The sequence below is a fragment of the Diabrotica virgifera genome, chromosome 1 (assembly GCF_917563875.1).
Source record: "Diabrotica virgifera virgifera chromosome 1, PGI_DIABVI_V3a".
Classification (NCBI taxonomy): Eukaryota; Metazoa; Arthropoda; class Insecta; order Coleoptera; family Chrysomelidae; genus Diabrotica; species Diabrotica virgifera.
This window is the reverse complement of record NC_065443.1, coordinates 255,993,884-256,014,503: the sequence shown is the minus strand read 5'-3', so window position 1 is coordinate 256,014,503 and position 20,620 is coordinate 255,993,884. Positions and strand designations below refer to the sequence as shown.

Sequence of the window (20,620 nt, the reverse complement as noted above, 5' to 3'; positions counted from 1 at the left end):
TGCTCTGTTTCAAGCTTTCCTTAGTTAGATAGTGTTATGATTAGGTATTTAAACTGCATCATTTGTTTTTTTATCTGACTCTCCAGCTCTAATTTATATCTTAAGGTGAAACAGTAGCGATCAACAGGTAGCGAAAACGCGTTCCAAGATTGCGGCTGTAATTGTAAATATTTTTTCGAGATATTTGGCACACGTATTCGTAATATAATAAAGAATGGCGGTACAGAGCCCAATTTGAAAAATATATTAATATGTGGAAATTACTCTGTAATTAAATACAATATTACAAAAACGAGCCTGTACCGCCATTAAGAAGAACAAAAAAATACACTTTCTTCAAATAAACTTTTTTATCTCATGCCTAGATTTTGTGTCATTTTGGAACTACTAATGAAATAAAAAATTTTATTAGTTCCAAAATGACACAAAATCTAGGCATCGGATAAAAAAGTTTATTTGAAGAAAGTGTATTTTTTTGTTCTTCTTAATGGCGGTACAGGCTCGTTTTTTTAATATTGTATTTAATTACAGAGTAATTTCCACATATTAATACATTTTTTAAATTGGGCTCTTTACCGCCATTCTTTATTATATTGCGAATACGTGTGCCAAATTTCTCGAAAAAATATTCAAAATTACAGCCGCAATCTTGGAACGCGTTTTTGCTACCTGTTGATCGCTACTGTTTCCTCTTAAGTAGATTTACAGTTATAACCATGCATTTAGTCTGTTTTGGGAAATTAACATAATATAAAAACTGCTATGAATTTATTGTAAAAATAGTAAGTGGCTATATAAATGGGTAATTTTAGTATGTTTTGAAACTTTTAATGTGCTTTTAATTACTACATTTTCCACTTTACCTATAACTGCAGTTAGGGAGATTAATATTGATCATAGCGGAGTTTATTATCAATCTCTCTAAACCTACTTGTATTCATTTTCAAATTGAATGGTCTCTAAGGGTTTTCAATTTAAAAAATATTGGTCTTTTTTCCACATTTTGTCTCTATTTTACTTTGGAATGTGAGCGGTAGCATTTCCTTTTTTTCTCCGTGCATAATAAGTCCGAAATAATTTAGTGTTCATTTTTTATTTACGTTTAAGTTATTGTTTTTTTAACACCTTAAGAGTATCGGTACGTATTTTCGGCTGCAATGCTATTCAAATGGGGATTCATTTTTTTCGAATCCTGAGAAAACTATTAAGTATTTTTGAAAAATTTAAACGCAGAATGAAAGATTACGTTATTAGCGAGGGCCGAAAGTCCCTGAGAACTTCTTTAATGTTTATTTTAATAAGTTACATGGGTGAAAAACTAAGAGAGAATTTAGAGTGATATTTAATTTCAAATATATCATTCAAAATAAACTTTTTAGTTATTCTAAGGGACTTTCGGCCCTCGGTAATAATTTAGTTCTTCATTCTGTGTTTAAATTTTTCAAAAATATTTATTGGTTTTTTCAGGATTCGAAAAAAATGAACACAATGCCGTGGTAATATTTTCCAAATCTATCTTTGTCTTACAACGCACTCAGCCGAATATAATATTGTCAGCATATATTGTCAGTCAGACACTGACAATCAGTGACAATTTTAAATATTTGACATTCCATCGGGAATATGTTGAGTTATTGATTAAATATTATTGATATATAGTGTATTTGATAAATAATTGATTTAAGACGTGAACTTAATAAAAAGTTATTTACTGTGTATTATTTGTGGAAGATCCAAGCAGAGAATACATCAGGATAATATATTCTGTAATCCAAGTATTTTGTTGCTAAAGATGTTCAAAATTGTAAGCTTTCCATAACAATATATTATTAAAAAATCACTTTAACACTGACTTTTCCTTTTTTCTTGATTGAGTATTAGTCTTTGTTGTACAAATAAATTATTACAATCACTGAATACATAGTTAGTGAAAAAATTATTACATTTATTAACTGAATTAATAATTTGCAATTATAAAAATAACAGTTATCCAAGAACATTCAAAACCCATCTCTTTAAATTAATGATGACACTTTCAAGTAGAATGACATTCTAGTAATGTTTATATATCCATACAAGTGTGAATTTCACTACACGTAATTTGCCGTGTAAAGACAGAAAAAGTAGGGATACACGTAAAATATTTGCGAATTATGTACCCATAGCCTTAATGTTTGTAACTAACCATTTAATACAATAGTAAAATATAATAAATTCACGAGCACTAAAAATCTACGGCTCTGGTTTAATTCGAGAGTTCGATAACATAAACTGACCACCAAATGTTGATTACATAAAATTGGGCAATAAATGATTGTTTTGGAATGTTTACATCTTGGCAATGGAAAGTGAATTTGAAGAAAGTTAGTACGTGATGTATTTTACTTAACCACACATTGTTGATCATCTCCAAATATAGTCATTAAACATTTATTTAAAAAAAATTGGTATGATTTATTTATTCAACTAAACTATCTATTTAAATCGGACTTACTATATGCCTCAAAAGGAAAATTTTTGACTAGTGTGTTTTGCATGTACTCACTTATGGAGCCGACACATTAACACCCAAAAAAGGTAGGGAACAAGATTCGCTTTAAAGGCTGATTCTCACTATCATACAAGGCAAGTACACGGTACGGGCAGGGCAAGGCATCGGCTCGGCAAGATACATTTTACATAAAATCTTATAGTGTAGGAAACAGAGGTTGAACCTTGCAAAATGGACACAAGTCCGGTTTTATTTTTTTTCTGGTATATCAAGGGGTGCTTATTATAAGACTAACTTTTTCTGAAAAAAATTCGCCCCGGAACCCCCCTTTTCACCCCTCTAAAGGGGGTAATTTGTGGTTTTTGCGGAACGTAACCCTTCCTGTACCCTTTACAAAAAATTTCTTTTAAAGAAATATGAAGAGGACTATATTTTCTACGATTTATTTTCCGACAGCATCTGTCTATCATCCACCGTTTAGCGAGGGTGGCGCCCCAAAGTTGACAAGTTTTTAAAAAAGATGTTTTTAAAAATATATATTTTTCCCTAACTATAACGGAAATTAAGAAGAAATCCTGCGGCATTTATTCACAAATAATTGATTGATTTTTTGGTATAGGTTTCACTTAAGGGTAATTGCCCTTTTTTTAATTACAGGGTGTTACATTTTAAAAAACCCCTTTTTATACCATCTGAACCGTTTATGCTAGAGTAAAAAGACTTTTAGCGATTACCCACGTACTGGTGCTATTTACAAATTTGTATAATGCATCCCCATTTTTCCCCCGGAACCACCCCAAAAAAGAAGAATTAATAAATAAAGTGATTTTCTTGGAATCCTTCACACACAATGTCCTTTATTAATATGCTTCATATATCATTTTGTGCACGTTGGATGCATGGACACCAAAAGCGATTTCCTAGTGCAACCTATGTAGCCAAAAAAAAATTAATAAAAAGGGGGGTTGAATTTTTTTTTCGATTTTTGCTTTTTGATCCATATGGGCATATGCTTCATCAATAGTGCTTTTCAAAAATATATATGGTTATTGCTTTTATGGGCCATATACTTTTCTCAGTATTTTTCTCTCGAATGTACTGAGTTGGGCTTCATCCCTTTTATTTTATTTTCGGCATTGCTCAGGTTTCACAACCATACGGGTCTAATCAGTGTTCTGTAGATATTGATTTTGGTCCTTTTGTCTAATAGTTTCGATGTCATCAATCTTTTAAGAGGATCGGTACGTTTTTTCGGCTGCAATGCTATTCAAATGGGGATTCATTTTTTTTTCGAATCCTGAGAAAAATAATAAGTATTTTTTAAAAATTTAAACGCAGAATGAAAGATTACGTTATTGGCGAGGGCCGAAAGTCCCTGAGAACTTCTATAATGTTTATTTTAATAAGTTACAGGGGTGAAAAACTAAGAGAAAATTTAGTGTTATTTTTAATTTCAAATATCTCATTCAAAATAAACTTTTTATTTATTCTAAGGGACTTTCGGCCCTCGGTAATAATTTAGTCTTTCGTTCTGCGTTTAGATTTTTCAAAAATATTTATTGGTTTTTTCAGGATTCGAAAAAAATGAACACAATGTCCGTGGTAATTTTTCCAAATCTATCTTTGTCATACAACGCACTTAGTCGAATAGAATATTGTCAGTCAGACACTGACAATCAGTGACAATTTTAAATAATTATTTGACATGAATCGGGAATATTTTTAGTTGTTGATTAAATAATATTGATATATAGTGTATTTGATAAATAATTGATTTGAGAGGTGAACTTTATAAAAAGTTATTTATTGTGTATTATTTATGGAAGATATATACATCAAGATATATTCTGTGATCCAAGTATTTTGTGCTTAAAGATGTTCAAAATTGTAAGCGTTCCATAGTAAAAATATATTATTAAAAAATCACTTAAACACTTCCTCTTTTCTCGATTGAGTATTAGTTTTTGTTGTAGGTACAGATAAATTATTACAATCACTGAATACATAGCTAGTGAAAAAATTATCACTAGTAATACCACTAGAGGTCAAATTATTTCCGGAAATTTTTTTGAGATCATGAATATTTTGAAAATTTTCTAAAAATATTCATGATCAAAAAAAAATTTCCGGATATTAATTTGACTTCGCGTGGTATTCGGTAAGAAAATTCCACACCAAATTTGCATTTGAAAATCCAAAGCTGCATGAACAGATTAATAGCGCGCCATAGCTTTGTCAGCAATTATTTAGGCTTTCAAATTCGTAATTTCTACTCATTGTAGTTGCATGGGAATACCATTTCAAGATAGAAAATAGTATATTCTTCAATTTTACATAAGTTTTGAGTAACTACATGTGATAGAAAATGAATCAAAACTAAATTTTGTAAACAAATAAAAACCAGTCTGTCAAAAATGTTCTGTTATTGTAAACGTCAAAAAATTTCCACTATAATTCGCTGTTGGGTACCCCACGAGCAAAAAATTTCCGATAAAATACCTCCGTTGCCATGGTGATCTGTCAAAATAACATATTTTGATTGGTTCAAAATTACAGGTGTGGAATTTTCACATTTATTAACTGAATTAATAATGGTAGGGGAGCCCAAGCGGGGATTTTTGCAGTCACTCGAGCGCGTCAGATTAGCATATGGTGAGAAACCTGGTACTCTGCAGATGCACCTCTACTATGTATTGGCTCTTAACACAGGGGAGTTCGTTAAGGGGGGCCCGAAAAAAAAATCTACCCTTAAAAAAACTCGAAATTGTCAGATTAAGATAAGGTAGGTTAAGTACATGCAAAAGAGTGTATATTTCAAAAATCTGACGATTTGAGCCGGGCGTAAGGAAATGGGTGAGTCCCAAAGTTTCACAAGAAAAAAGCGAATATTTCGCGAAATGAATGGCAGATCGAAAAACTAAAAAATGTATGCTCAATATTTTTTAAAAATCTATCCAACGATACCAAACACGACTTCTCACGGAGAGGGGTGGGGGGTAAATTGAATATTTTAAATACGAATCCCGCGATATTTCGCGAAATGAACATCAGATCGAAAAACTGTAAAATACACTTATTCAATATTTTTGAAAAATATGTCGAAAGGCACCAAACACGACCCCCCATGGATGTGGGATAGGGGGTTACTTTAAAATCTTAAATAGGATCCCTCATTTTTTATTGCAGATTTGGATTCCTTACGTAAAAATAAGTAACTTTTATTCGAAACATTTTTTCGAATTATGGATAGATGTCGCAATAATCGGAAAAAACGATTGTTGGAAATGGAAAATTAAATTAAAAAATGGCAAGCGCCCACTAAAATGGAAAATTTTACTTAACTTTTTTTGGTTTTAGGACCTACTCTTTACAACCCAATAGGTCCCCAAAGCGCTCGAGTGACTGCACATTTAGCATACTTTGCTCCCCTACCATAATTTGCAATTATACAAAAAATAAGAGTTATCCAAGAACATTCAAAAGCCATCTCTTTAAGCTAGTTATGACATTGTCAAGTAGAATGACATTCTAGTAATAATATGTGCATATCCATACCAGTGTGAATTTTACTAAACGTAATTTGCCATGTAAAGACAGAAAAGGTAAGGATAGCCGTAAAATATTTGCGAATTATGTACCCTCTGGAAATACGTGCATTAATATCGATACTTACGGAATTCTTCTGATTTCTATGTCCAGATATGTGAAGACATCCACACTTTCAAGAGTATAGTTGTCTATTGTGATAACTTGAATTGTCAGGTGTTCTTTTGACGGTCATGTAATTCTTTTCTGCTTCGTTTATTTAAAGCTCCCTTTTTCGTGCTTCAGGATCAATGTTTTTGAACGCTTCAGTTAGTCATGTTAAAGTGTAGAACTACATCGTCTGCATATGCAGTAATTTGTACTATCTTGGTGTTTCATTGGTTTGTCTGATGAGTGACTCAAGAACTAGGTTGAATATTATGGTTCAATATATAGCCATAAGTTGTTAAATTTATCTACTGTCAGTCGGTTATTTAAAAAAATTTGTCTGATCGTCTAAAAGTTCGGAGTGTATGGTTGCAAATTCTCCTTCTTTTGTGCGTTTCTTTAGCATTTCAGGAACCCAACAACGTATTTTTTCAAGTTATACTTCTTTACGATCGAGGGTGAAATTTTATACTTGCCTGGCGCATGCGCAGACAGTATGCAGTTTGTTGCTAATCTTTCAAATTATGTATGTATCAGCGCAAATAAGTCATTAAAAGAATATATTAGAGTTTTTAGTAAATGTATTATTTATTATAATTTTTGTGTCTTTGGATTTGTCTTCCTCGGGAATAAAATATTTTATAATAATAGTAAGTATATTTACTTTAACAGGGACGGCGATAACGGGCCTGTAAGGGATGCACTGCAGGCGGGCGCCCCTGTTTGGGGGGCGCAAAAATGACCTTTTTTCTACCGTAGCTATACAAAATAATAATTTAAAAGAAACCGAAGGGCCCCTATGCTTCTTTTGCAGGCGGGCGGCTTATACCCTAGCGCCGGTACTGTACTTTAAAGTTTAAAGTATTTTTTCACTTGGTCTATCGAATTTGTCAGTGTGTATGAGAAATCTTGTAAGCTGTCAAAGCAAAGGGAGTTCGGCTCGGCGGTAGCGCTTTCGACCCGAAATCGAGAAGTCCCTGGTTCAATTACGTGTGTTATCTAAGTTTTTTTTTTATTTTTAGTATTGTTTTAGTAAAAATTTTTGGAAAGTAGTAAGTAAAAATTAGTGTAATCTTTAAATACAAATAACCTACTGAAAGTATATTTATTTCGTTGAAATCATATAATAGAAGTATAACTTCTTACGTGCGTACAAAGTACACACACATTCTTTTTTTTTTTTCTGCAATATTTGTTTCCATTTTCTGTTTCTTCGTCTAATATTAGAAAATTTTTTATTAGCGTTCAATTTCAACATTGTTCACTACACAAAGCAACCAACCCGCGGCAAGCCTTTCGCAGTGTGTATTGGCTCCGAAAACCTTGCCCGTGCCATGTCGTTACCGGTCCGGTTCCTTGCATGTCAAATGCCTCCTCTACAGATCGGCAGACGCGTCTGCGGATGCATCTGCCGATATATCATCACGCGCTGACCACACATCTGTAGGTACAGTGACGGTTTAAGGCATCATGGGGCCCTAGGCGGCCATAAGAAGTAGGCCCCTTTATAGTGACCATTTACTTAAAACAAATTTACAGATATTTATGTTGTTTTGGGAAGTAGTTACTCCAAAAATAAGTTATGACAATGTAAAAAAGATCATTTTCTTTTTTTTTACATTTCGCAACAACTTCTCATTAATAGTCCATAGCTAATATGCCAAAGAAAAAAAGGGATATTGTGTCGATATGTGATTTTGCCCTGGGTATGAGTGCCACCCCTTCGGGGGTGAAAAACATACATTCAAAATAAGTGCGGAAATGGATTCTAAGTAACTTTTGTTCTATCAAGTTTTTTCACTAAATCAATACTTTTTGAGTTAGTTGCGAGTGAATATGTTTATTTTTCAACAAAAAAACACGTTTTTAGACGGTTTTTCGCAACTAACTCCAAAATTAAGTATTTTATCGAAAAAATATAGCGTATACAAAATTAAAAAAAAAAAAAGGTGTATGTAGTATGTATGAAGTATGTAGACCCAGTATAAGCAGAACTGGAGCTAATGAAAAGTAAATTCTTATTCGACAAATTTCAAATCAAATATTTCAACCTAAATAACCAAAAAATGAAGCATTTTTCAGTGAAAAGTCATCAGAACTTTTTTACAGTATTAAAAAAGTTTTATTTTTGTTTTTGTTAAACAAGTTTTAAGTATCAAAATTAAGTAATTAAAGCTTAAAATAACGTTGATTCCTTTTTTTGGCAAAAAATCTTGAAAATTTATGAAAATGTTGAAAAAACTTATAAGTATATTATTTATATGATCTGTAAGTTTCACCGGTTCACAGTGCTTATATTTCAAAACATTGGCATTTAAAGTAAAACAATTTTTTTGAAATTTTGAAAAAAAAAGGCATTTTTTTCAAAATAACTTAAAAATTATTAGTGGTACCAAGAATACCGTAAATTTTAAAGAGTAAAAAATGTAGGTTTTGCCTTTCTGAATATTTCAGATTTTTGCATACAGATGCAAAACTTGCATACCCTGGGTAGAGAATTTTTCATTTATTAAAAATTAATAAATGAAAATAGTTTCTATTCTTGTGGGATCGGTACTCAGCGGAGGGACCGCGGACGTTCGGGTACAATTAGCGTCTCTTGAAAAACAATGACGACTTTGCTAAATAACAAGACATTTACTCAACAGACACTATATACCCATTACATTAGGTACCTGATTGGAAAAAACCACTGTACCATGCTAATGGCCATTAGTTGTCGAGGCATTAAGCCAAATAAAAAAATTTGCATACACTCGTGATTAGTGACTTGGTCAAGCCCTTTCTACTACAGCCCTTTTATAAATAAGTACTTTATACCGATAAAACTTACAGAGCATATAAACAATACATAAGTAAAGTAGCTCGTGAAGCGGTAAGGATTAATTTCATTTGGGATGCTAATTAGGGAGTTATTTTCACCAATTTTTTACCCAAAAAATGGGATCAACTTTATTCTGAGGGTATCTTGCTTTCTTTTTATGTTAGATTTTTTTTAAAGTACAAGAATAATGCTTTTTTAAACATTTAAACAAGTTATGATGAGTTTTCCATGAAAAGTGCTTCATTTTTTGATTATTTCACGTTGAAATATTCGATTAGGAATTTGACGAATAAAACCTACTTTTCATTAGCTACAACTCTGCTTCTACTGGGTCTACAGGCTGCACACATATAATACCATTTTTTCAATTTTTTAAAAGATATATTTTTTCTAAGAATATTTTTTCGATAAAATACTTACTTTTTGAGTTATTTGCGAAAAACCGTCTAAAAACGTGTTATTTTTTGTTGAGAAATGAAGATATTCACATGCAAATAACTCGAAATGTAATGACTTGATGAAAAAACTCTATTGAACAAAAGTTGCTTAGAATTAATCAGTTTATCCACTTCCGGACGTATTTGACGGTATATTTTTTCACCCCCGAGAAGGGGTGGACTCAATCGTAGAGCAAAAACACACATTGGCACAATATCAGTTTTTTCTTTGACATGTTAGCTATGCGTATACCAAATTTCATGTCAATCCAAGCTTATGTTTCAAATCCAAAGGTTCTTTAAAATCCGGAGGTTTTGCAATATTTTACCGTGAGTGAATGGACTATGAGGCCCATCGGTGGGTAGAAATTGAAAAAAAAAACGTACCATACCAAAATAATCACCAGCTTCTAAGCAAAATTTGCTTGCAAAATTGATTACCAAATTGAGGGAATTTGGTACTTAGAATACTTAGAACATGGAATATAAAAATTCCTTTGAAGATAACTGCTTAATTTGTCTTGAAATCGGTTGTATTTTCCTGATATTTGACAGAAGACAAAGCAAAAAACTCAGTTTGATTGGAAATAATAAATTAACCATTCTCTTTTTTTGTCTCAGTTAGCCCTATTTGATTTTTTTAACATTTTAAATTCTTTTTAAATTACTGCTTTAAATAATTCAATATTAATTAATGCATTTGTGTGGGATGCGGGCCCCATTAAGTGCCCGGGCCCTAGGCGGCCGCCTAGTCCACCTAATGGTTAATCCGGCACTGTGTAGGTAACACATCTGTAAATCGTTCAGTCTGTGTTAATTCTCGGGTGACGCAATATCTACTTTGAATTCACTGTGAAAACTAATGCGTCGTAGAGGTCCGAGGTCAGATGTGTGGAGAGGCATCGGACGTTCCCTCCGAAACCCTTTGATCTGTGCTGGGAAAACCGACAACAATCGGATATTTCGTAGACGCATCCGTCGACGTGATATGTAAACAACAAACGATCAAATTAGCCCATCTACACATCTGCGGATGCATACTCAGATGCCGTCCGCGGACAAGTCTGTCGATGTGTAGAGGAGGCATAATGAGAATTAGGATTAACTCAGAGGGCTATGGAGCGCCAGCTGTTGGGTGTGTCCCTGTCCCTGAGAGACCTAATCCCAAACGAAGAAATACGTCGTAGTAGAACAAAAACAACAGACCCTGTCGAAAAAATCGCGTCGCTAAAGTGGAATTGGGCGGACATGTCGCCAGATTGTCAGACAACCGATGGACAAAACGCATTGTCGAGTAGAGGCCACGAGAAGAAGCACTACGGAGCAGAGTGTTGGGTTTTTCAACATTAAGGAATAATTTTTCACTGGTTTTGAATTTCGGCAGCTAGGAATAACTAAAGGCACTTTTCACTAATTAACTTTATTACAATAATACAAACTTTTGGTATTATCGTAATAATTTTTGTGGGATCGGACACAAGCCCTACTTTCCCGTTTTTATATTTTTTTATTATACATAGAAAAAACTTTGCAACGTGTACACAAGTGGCAAACCAGTAAACAAAATATTTAAATAAAGTATAGTCTTACTAAATATTAGTGTTGGGATTATTTCTCCAACACAGAGGACGCCCACCAACGAGATGGGCCAACGATCTGAAGCATGTTATCGGTAACTGGATGCAACCCATACAAAACAGAGACAAATGGAAAGAGTTGGTGGAGACCTATGTTCAGTAGTGGACGCGTTCGGGTTGATGATGATTCATTCAATAATATGGAGTATTGATATATTTACCAACTCCGCCTGGGGTGGTGATTCTGGGTGAATCGAGTAGCTCAGAAGTCACCATCACTGCCGGTCCCAAGCCCGGGTAAAGGAGGAGGGTTGAAGAGCAAGGCTAGCAACCTACCCTTCGTAAAAAACAATGCTCAAAGAACTGGAACAGTAGCCTCGGATACTGGATGGAATATCGATGACGACCTAACGAGAAAACGGAATAAACGAATGTGGAAAAAAAAACCTTAAGAGGAAACAGTAGCGATCAACAGGTAGCAAAAACGCATTCCAAGATTGCGGCTGTAATTTTGAATATTTTTTCGAGATATTTGGCACACGTATTCGTAATATAATGAAGAATGGCGGTAAGAAAATTGTTTATTTCATTAGTAGTTCCAAAATGACACAAAATCTAGGCATCGGATAAAAAAGTTTATTTGAAGAAAGTCTATTTTTTTGTTCTTCTTAATGGCGGTACAGGCTCGTTTTTTTAATATTGTATTTAATTACAGAGTAATTTCCACATATTAATATATTTTTCAAATTCGGCTCTGTACCGCTATTATTTATTACATCACGAATATGTGTGCCAAATATCTCGAAAAAATATTCAAAATTACAGCCGCAATCTTGGAACGCGTTTTCGCTACCTGTTGATCGCTACTGTTTCCTCTTAAGAGAAATATTCTACGATTGGCATGCTGGAACACTACATCGTGGAACGCTAAAGACCAAGATATTATATTAGAAGTAGAAAAGCACAAAATAGACATATGTACAGTCTCAGAGACAAAGAAAAAGGGTAGAGGTAACACAATATATAGAAATCATATATTCTTCTACTGCGGAGTAGATAAGAACATGAGAGCACAAGCAGGTGTTGGCATATTAGTAAACAGAAAATTTGAAAATAACATCGAAGAGGTTAATTACACCAACCAGCATTAATGGATATTTCAATGAAGTTAGCTAATGAAAAAATCCATATTGTTAGCATTTATGCACCAGATGTAAACAAACCAAAGAACGAGAAAGACGAATTTTTCGAAAAACTTCAAGAGACCCTAGATAGATTGCCACAAACAGAAAAAATATTCTTGTTGGGAGATTTCAACTCAAGAATAGGAAATACACCCATCCAAGGAATAATGCACAAGTTCAACGAAGTACCAACAAATGATAACGGAGATTCACTAATAGAGATATGTGCACACAACGAGTTGCGTATCAACAATACATATTTTGACCACAAAGAACAACATAAATATACATTCACTAACACAAGGGGCCACAGATCGATGATTGACTATGTGATAACCAACAGAAAAGTTTACCCAAGGAAAGTACTTGACGTACACACAATGACGTCTGCGAATGTGGGAACGCAACACGGAATGGTCATATGTAAGTACCGTCACACGTACATAATAGAGAGAAAGAAACTACCTAACTACATCACCAAGTTCAACATAGAATCCCTACAAGACGAAATTACTAAGGATCTCTACCAAAAAAGACTTGAGGAAAAGATCAATCTTAGCCCTATTGAAATCACAGACAATATAAACGAAGCATGGGAGAAAATAAAAAATAGAGATAACAACATAAAAAATATATAAGAAAGCCGGTGTATCGGAAGAACAACAGGGTTTTCGACCAAACAGATCCACAATAGACGCTATTTTCATAATGCGACAATTAGTTGAGAAATCAATAGAATTCGACCAGCCTCTGTTCACATGCTTTGTAGATCTGAAACAAGCATTCGACAGAGGATGATTAAAGGACGTGCTCACTATCCTTGAAAAGAGAAACATAGGTCAGAGGTATAGAAACATAATCAAGGAGCTCAATAGATCCAACAAAACACGAATTAAAACCACACACGGGCTCACGGAAGAAATCAAAATCAATGCAGGCATTAGACAAGGGGACATCCTCAGTCCATGCCTATTTAATTTAATAATGGATGAAGTTATAGGTAGTGTTAACATAATGAATCAGGGATACAAAATGGGTAACCGAACCATGAGAATACTTTGCTACGCAGATGATGCAACCTTAATAGCCGAAAACGAAGATGATTTACAACGCCTACTACAAAAATTCAAAATAACCGCCGAAAAGTATAACCTGACACTATCCAAAGAGAAAACCCAATCGATGGTAATATCCAGGAACCCAATTAGATGTAAATTAGTAGTGGACGACCATATAATCGAACAGGTAATGGATTGTAGATACTTAGGTGTGGAAATATCTAGCGACATGCATCTGTGGCAAGAATCAAAACAGCAGGCTACGAAAGCAGCGAGAATATCTGGTTTCCTGAGCGATATCATCTGGCGGAATAAATATATGAGCACCGAAAGCAAAGTCCGCACTTATAAGGCATATGTTAGACCCGTACAGCTGAGACAAGGGCCGAGACAACAAAGACCAAACAAATAATGAGAACAACAGAGATGAAAACCCTAAGATCCATAAGAGGTATCACACTCAGAGATAGAATACGAAACGAAGATACATTGAGAGAGCTAGGCGTTCAAGCCGTAGTGAGATGGATAAGAGCACGTCGACGCATGTGGAGAGACCACGTAGATCGGATGGACCCTGAACGTATGGCGCAGGCATTGGGCGAAAACACAGAAGCCCAACACCAAGCGACCCATAGGAAAACCCAAAAGCGATGGTGCGAGAGTTGGAGCTCCGGATCGCAGCAAAGACTGTAACAGAAGAAACAGGACCTAGTCCTATTACAAGAAGAAGAAGAAGAAGAAGAAGAAGAAGAAGAAGAAGAAGAAGAAGAAGAAGAAGATATATTTACCGTCAAATCTTTATCCTAAGAAGATCGTGTAACTTGACGAGTATGGAGACATATATATGCAATGTGAAATATAGGAAATATATAATTTAACTAGTTACAAAGTCTTCAAAGTTTGAAATCAAAATTATAAAAATATACAATGCATAAAAACCATTTTACACGTTGACGGACACTGCGTCAGATGTATCAGCAAGTTTTGTGGCACTATACAGTGAGGACGTTTGAGTTTGAGCATAAATTCATTATCTCCAGAATGGGCAAATTTGAAGAGATTTTAAATAGGAACCCAGCAATATTTCGCGAAATGAACATCAGATCGAAAAACTGCAACATACACACATATTCAATATATTTGAAAAATCTATCGAATGACACCAAACACGACCCACCACGGAGGTGGGGTGGGGGACTACTTTAAAATCTTAAATAGGAGCTCCCATTTTTTATTGCAGATTTGGATTCCATACGTAAAAATAAGTAACTTTTATTCGAGACATTTTTTTGAATTTCGCATAAATGGCGCGATAATCGATAAAAAAAAACGATTGTTGGAAATGGAAAATTATATTAAAAAATGGAAAGTCCCCACTAAAATGGAAAATTTTACTTAACTTTTTTTGGTTTTAGGACCTACTCTTCATAACCCAGTAGGTCCACAAAGCGTTCGAGTAACTGTAAATTAAGCATACTTTCCTCCCCTACTATAATAACATTATATCGCCGGTCCGGAATAAAAATGACGTAACTACACATTTTGTCAATTCCTGTTTATTGCGCAATTAACTAAAATACTGTGTAAATGTGATACAAAAGCGACAGAACTCTAACTTTGTGATGAGCCACTACAGGGAGTTGCGTCGTTATTGAAATACGCACCATTTTAAACCTTGTTTCAGATTAATAATGACACAACTGTAAATAGGGTTGAAAATGGTGGACTAAATTAAAATTATGAAATTCAAACCAATAGGGATGAAAATAAAAGCCATCGCTGTAAGGATATACAACATACTAAATATATAAAAATAGTTTTTTCGTAAAGACAAATTTTATGACCAAGAATGACGCAACTGCAGTTAGGGTTGGAAAAATTTGAACCAATAGGGATGAAACTAAAAGCCATCATTGTAAGAATAAAGACCATAACAATTCTCCGGACGGTTACCTTTTACTTAATCACTATTTTTAATATTTACAAATTTTTAGATGAATAATGACGCAACTAAAGGCTGAAAATGGGGGGATTAAATTCAGATAATGAAATTCGAACCAATACGGATGAAACTAAATGCCATCATTGTAAGAATAAACGCGATACCGAGGCTCCTGGACGATTACTCCTTATTTAATCCCTATTTTAAATATTTAAATATCGGTTTTTTGCTCTCCTGAGAAATTTGGTTTTTGCAGTTACGTCATTATTATTCAAGACCGGCGATATGCTGAAATAAATTTAAATGTTAAATGCGATAAATAAAATAATGCAGGCTTACTTATTAATACAATGTGCCGCTGTCAACAGCCATTCAGAAGAAATCATAACACCTCCACACCAGTGCCCCAAAAATCCAAATTGGGGATGTAATAGTTGAAGTGATACCTGAAAAAATATTTAACATATTTAATAAAGAAATAAAATACACAATAAATAGATAACTAGAATCACGTTCTTTGGTGACGAAGTTTCTACATGATGTGTACCAATATCTTGGAGCAATGTCAAAAAAACGTCAAAATTGAAAAACCGATATTTTAAATTTTTCTGAAGAAAATATTAGTTTTCAACGTTTTTTTTTTTTATTAAAGTTCTACTGCAGTTCACCTACGAGTCAGACGTGTTTATCGGCAAGAGTGAAACCAAATTACACAGTGTCCGGTTAAAATTGTGTCTTAAAATAGTTCTTCAAATTCGGTGGTATAAAAGGAAGTTTGGATAGAGTGTTCAAAACCCATTAAATGGACCTGCAAGTCGGGGGGAAACCCCCTGACCCTGTACCCCCAGATATACATCAAAAAAACATAAGTTTAATTAAAGATGTAAGCATGGATATTTATCCAGTCGGACAGGTGACAACCTTTAATAAAAATAAAATTTACAATGAAAATAATCCTGCAAGTATTGATAATAATTTATTGATTAATCAAAGTTCGTCAAAAAATGATAAAATCGACAATATGTCAAAAGAAAGAGAGGAGTTTTTGTATGTAAGTACTGATTTAGGCCCATATCATATTTATGTTGAGAATAGTTCAACTGAATTCAAAGGTTAATTAAATGCTCCTAAAATCGGAGATATAATTCTCTGTAACTTCCCGCAAATAGACAACAAAATTATTAGTATTAATTCTATAGGTCGGAATAGGATTAGAATCAAGTGAAAGATTATAAATCAGCGAATTTTCTAATAAGTCATAAAAACGAAAACATTTTTGTTAAAAATAACTTTGTATTGTACATTCCAAAATTTATTCTTCATAGACAGGGCGTCATTAAAGATATTAAACAAGACATTTCAGATGCGTACATAAAAAATAAAATAAAACCATTTACTCTGAGAAACCTGGTTTAAATCATAATACTATTATAATTTTAAAGGTTATAATTGCTTTAGATCAGATCGTGCAGACGGGTATGGTGGAACTGCCATTTTATTAAAATCAAACAGCTAATGTGAAGAAATCAATTTTAAAAATAGACATCCTGTCACTCATAAATGTATTTCAGTTCAAATTTTTCGAAACAAAAATCCTATTACTATTATCTCAGTATATATTGAACCAAAAACCCAGATATCTGAAAGACAATGGTTGGAATTCTTTAAAGATATACCTAAACCTTTTATTATTCGTGGGGATTTTAATGCCCACAGTATCGCATGGGGCTGTGAAAGTAAAGAAAATAATGGTAAAAAAAGAATGTGTGTACTTTGTACGCACGCAAGAAGTTATACTTCTATTATATGATTTCAACGAAATCAATATACTTTAAACAGTTTCTCTACTACTTTCAAGAAATTTGTATTAAAACAATACCAAAAATTAAAAAATAAAAGAATAAAACACACACAAACACATTGAAAAATGCCACAAATGATTTATGAACAATAATTGTTGCCAAAAATTTGAATTAAATACGTATTTTCTGAAAAAAATTATATAATAATATACTTACAATCATAAAATCTATAAAAAAAATAAAAAAATGATATAACTTGCATTGGGCTTGAACCTACTTCCCGTGTATCCCGCCGTACGAGAGTCGAAGCGATTTCAAACTGCACCACCTTCGCGTATACGTCATGTGGGAGCAGTACCGGCGCTAGAATATGAGGCGCCCGCCTGCAAAACTAGCATAGGCGCCCTTCGGTTTCTTTTAAATTAATATTTTATATCGCAGCAGCGGAAAAAATCTCATTTTGGCACCCCCAAACAGGGGCGCCCGTCTGCAGTGCATCCCTTTCAGGCCCGTTATCGCCGGCCCTGTGTGGGAATATACACAAACTGAACAACTTTTTGACATTTTGTTTATATGAATTTTTATTAGTTTGATTTTTGTCGAATTGAAATACAACAATATATAGAGTAAGAAAACGATACATTAGATGAAAATTTGTAGAAAGTTTGTTCGTAATCAGATTATGTAAATTAAAGCATTGCCTACTAAGGGTATAGCATAGCAAGTACTAGGTAAGTACATTATTTTTTTTACATTTTCCAAATAGGTATGAAGATAATTTTTTATTGTAATACAACTGAAACATTTAGAATTACGTACCTGTGGCTTTTCAAAACTATTTAAAAAGTCACTATAATTATAAATTTTATTTTATTTCTGTCCTCACAACAATAAAAACTAATATATTATACAACATTTTTGTTTACCGATAACCTCCATATTGAACAATTATTGACAGCTCATTTCAACACCCAATCAGAGCCCGTATAAAAACGAATACCAAACTGTCGGTGTGCGCATGCGCGCAGATCAATATAAATTCACCCTCAATCTCAATCGCGCCTAAAGAAGTATAACTTCAAAAACTTTTAGAAAGTATTGATCATTGTAATTTAATATGTCTGAATGATGGGTCGCCCACATTAGCAACTAGTAACAGTCCATCTGCTATTGACCTAACCTTTTGTACTCAAGATAAATCAAATTTTTTAACTTGGAGTGTCTTACAAGATCCTCATGGATCCAATCATCTTCCGATTATCATAAACATGGAAACAGATAATACAACTTCATCTCCAACTGAAAACTTTCACAAGATCTAGAATCTTAACAAGGTCGATTGGAACTTATACACCTCTGTACTAGAAGCTGAAAATTATCCCGGTAATTATCAACAATTAATAGCAAACATAAATAAAGCAGCCAATTTAGCAATACCGAAGTTTTCATCTAACGTCATACATAAGAGACAAATTTCAAACCAATGTTGGTGCGAAAGTTGTAAAACTGCTGCTGATAACCGTAAAATTGTATACGGAAAATATAAACAAAACCCTACAAGGAATAATTTATTTGAATTTACGAGACATGATGCTGTCGCAAAAAAAAAACTTCAAGCAAAAAAAACAGAATTGGATAGAGTACTGCAAAAGCCTTAATTCCAAAACAAAAATCAGTGAAATATGGAAGAAAGTAAATGCCTTTAAAAACCGCAAATAGTCCAACAAGATTCCAATAAATCCAAATTCAAGCTGGCTAGCTGAATTTCATAATAAAATATCTCTTCAGTGGGTACCTTCCCAATATTTTCCAGAATACAGCGAAACAGTTTCAATGGATAAGTTTGGCTTAGAACAACCATTTAAATTGTGTGAGTTAGAACGAGTATTTAGTCAACAAAATAGCAGTGCTCCAGGTAAAGACAATATTTCATATTCCATGATATACCATATACCACTTCACATACCGAAAAAGAAAAACGCCAGACAATGTTGCGAACACCGTACCATCAGTCTAATGTGCCACATACTCAAAATATTTCTAAAGATTATTCATCGTAAAATATACAAAAAGTTAGAACAAGACAATGGACAAACTCAGTTCGGATTTAGAAATGCTCAAGGAACCAGAGAAGCATTATTTGCAGTAAATGTGCTAATACAGAGATGTTTGGATGTAAACCAGGATATCTATATCTGCTTCCTAAATTATAACAAGGCATTCGATACGGTGAAACAGAATCCGGTAATAAAACTACTGAGAACAAATAATAACATCGACACACGGGATATAAGAATAATAAATAATCTGTATTATGAACAAGAAGCTGTCATAAGAATAAATAATTTAAACACCAATAAAATAAAAATGAAAAGAGGCGTTAGGCAGGGATGTGTCTTGTCACCATCACTGTTTAATGCATACTCCGAAGAAATATTCAAAAAAGCATTAGAAGATGAAGTAGCAGGCATAAAAATAAATGGCCAACCCATATGTGAAATTAGATACGCCGATGACACAATACTAATAGCAGAAACTATTACAGATCTACAAAGAATTTTAGATAAGGTTGTTGCAACGAGTGAAAAATTTGGTATGTCACTAAACATAAAGAACACGAAATTCATGGTTATATCAAAGAAAAATATTAGAAACATAAATTTACACGTAAATAATAAGACGATAGAACGAGTTCAGAATTATAACTACTTAGGGACAAACATTAGTGAAACAAACGATTATACCAAAGAAATCCGAATTAGAATACAAAAGGCTAAAAGTGCATTCACTAATATGAAACAAATATTGTAGTAGAGCCCTCAGCCAAAATCTTAGAAAGCGAGTACTAAAATGTTATGTATTTTCTGTTCTTTTTTATTGTGTGGAGACATGGGCTCTCAATAAACAATGCCTCAATAGATTGGAAGCATTTGAGATGTGGACGTATCGAAGAATGCTGAAAATCTCCTGGACAGACAGAATAACCAATGAGGAAGAACTAATTAGAATGCAGAACAGCAGAGAGATACTGGATTCCATCAAAATAAGAAAACTTCAATACTTGGGTCATATAACACGTGGTGACAGATATGAACTCCTAAAATTAATTATGCAGGGAAAGATTTAAGGAAGGCGCAGCATAGGTAGGAGAAAAATGTCCTGGCTGAGAAATCTTAGAGACTGGTTTGGATGCAGCTCAACTGAACTCTTTCGGGCTGTAGTGTCAAAAGTGAGAATAGCAATGATGATTGCCAACCTTCCTCGCGAAGATGGCACGTAAAGAAGAAGAAGACGTGTCGAACTTATTAAAACGCCCAACATATTTGTCGAATAAAATTATTATCATATATCATATAAAGAGTGCTCTTGAATAAACTTAAAAACAACCTGCTAGTTTTCACAATCATAAACTTGTCAGGATGACACGTTCCACAATTAAAATTTCCCCTGTTCCAGTGTTCCCATACATCAAAGTTTGTCTGACTAGACACCGTTAAGGTATTAACAAATTTTCAGGTTACTATTAATCAACTTTTTTTGGTATGCGGGAAAAAATACCAAAATTATGGTCCAAAAAAGAACTTTAAGAACATTAATAACAAATCCTATGAA

The 20,620-nt window shown here is 33.6% G+C and overlaps 1 protein-coding gene across 1 annotated transcript in view; it reads right to left on the bottom strand.

Moving 5' to 3' along the window:
- Positions 1–20,620, bottom strand: part of LOC114329502 (chymotrypsin-like elastase family member 2A) — a 137,891-nt gene that overhangs the window by 43,854 nt on the left and 73,417 nt on the right. The window contains exon 3 of the mRNA XM_028278633.2: positions 15,546–15,652. Within this exon, the coding sequence (XP_028134434.1) occupies positions 15,546–15,652 (107 nt within the window). The remainder of the gene's footprint in view (positions 1–15,545; positions 15,653–20,620) is intronic.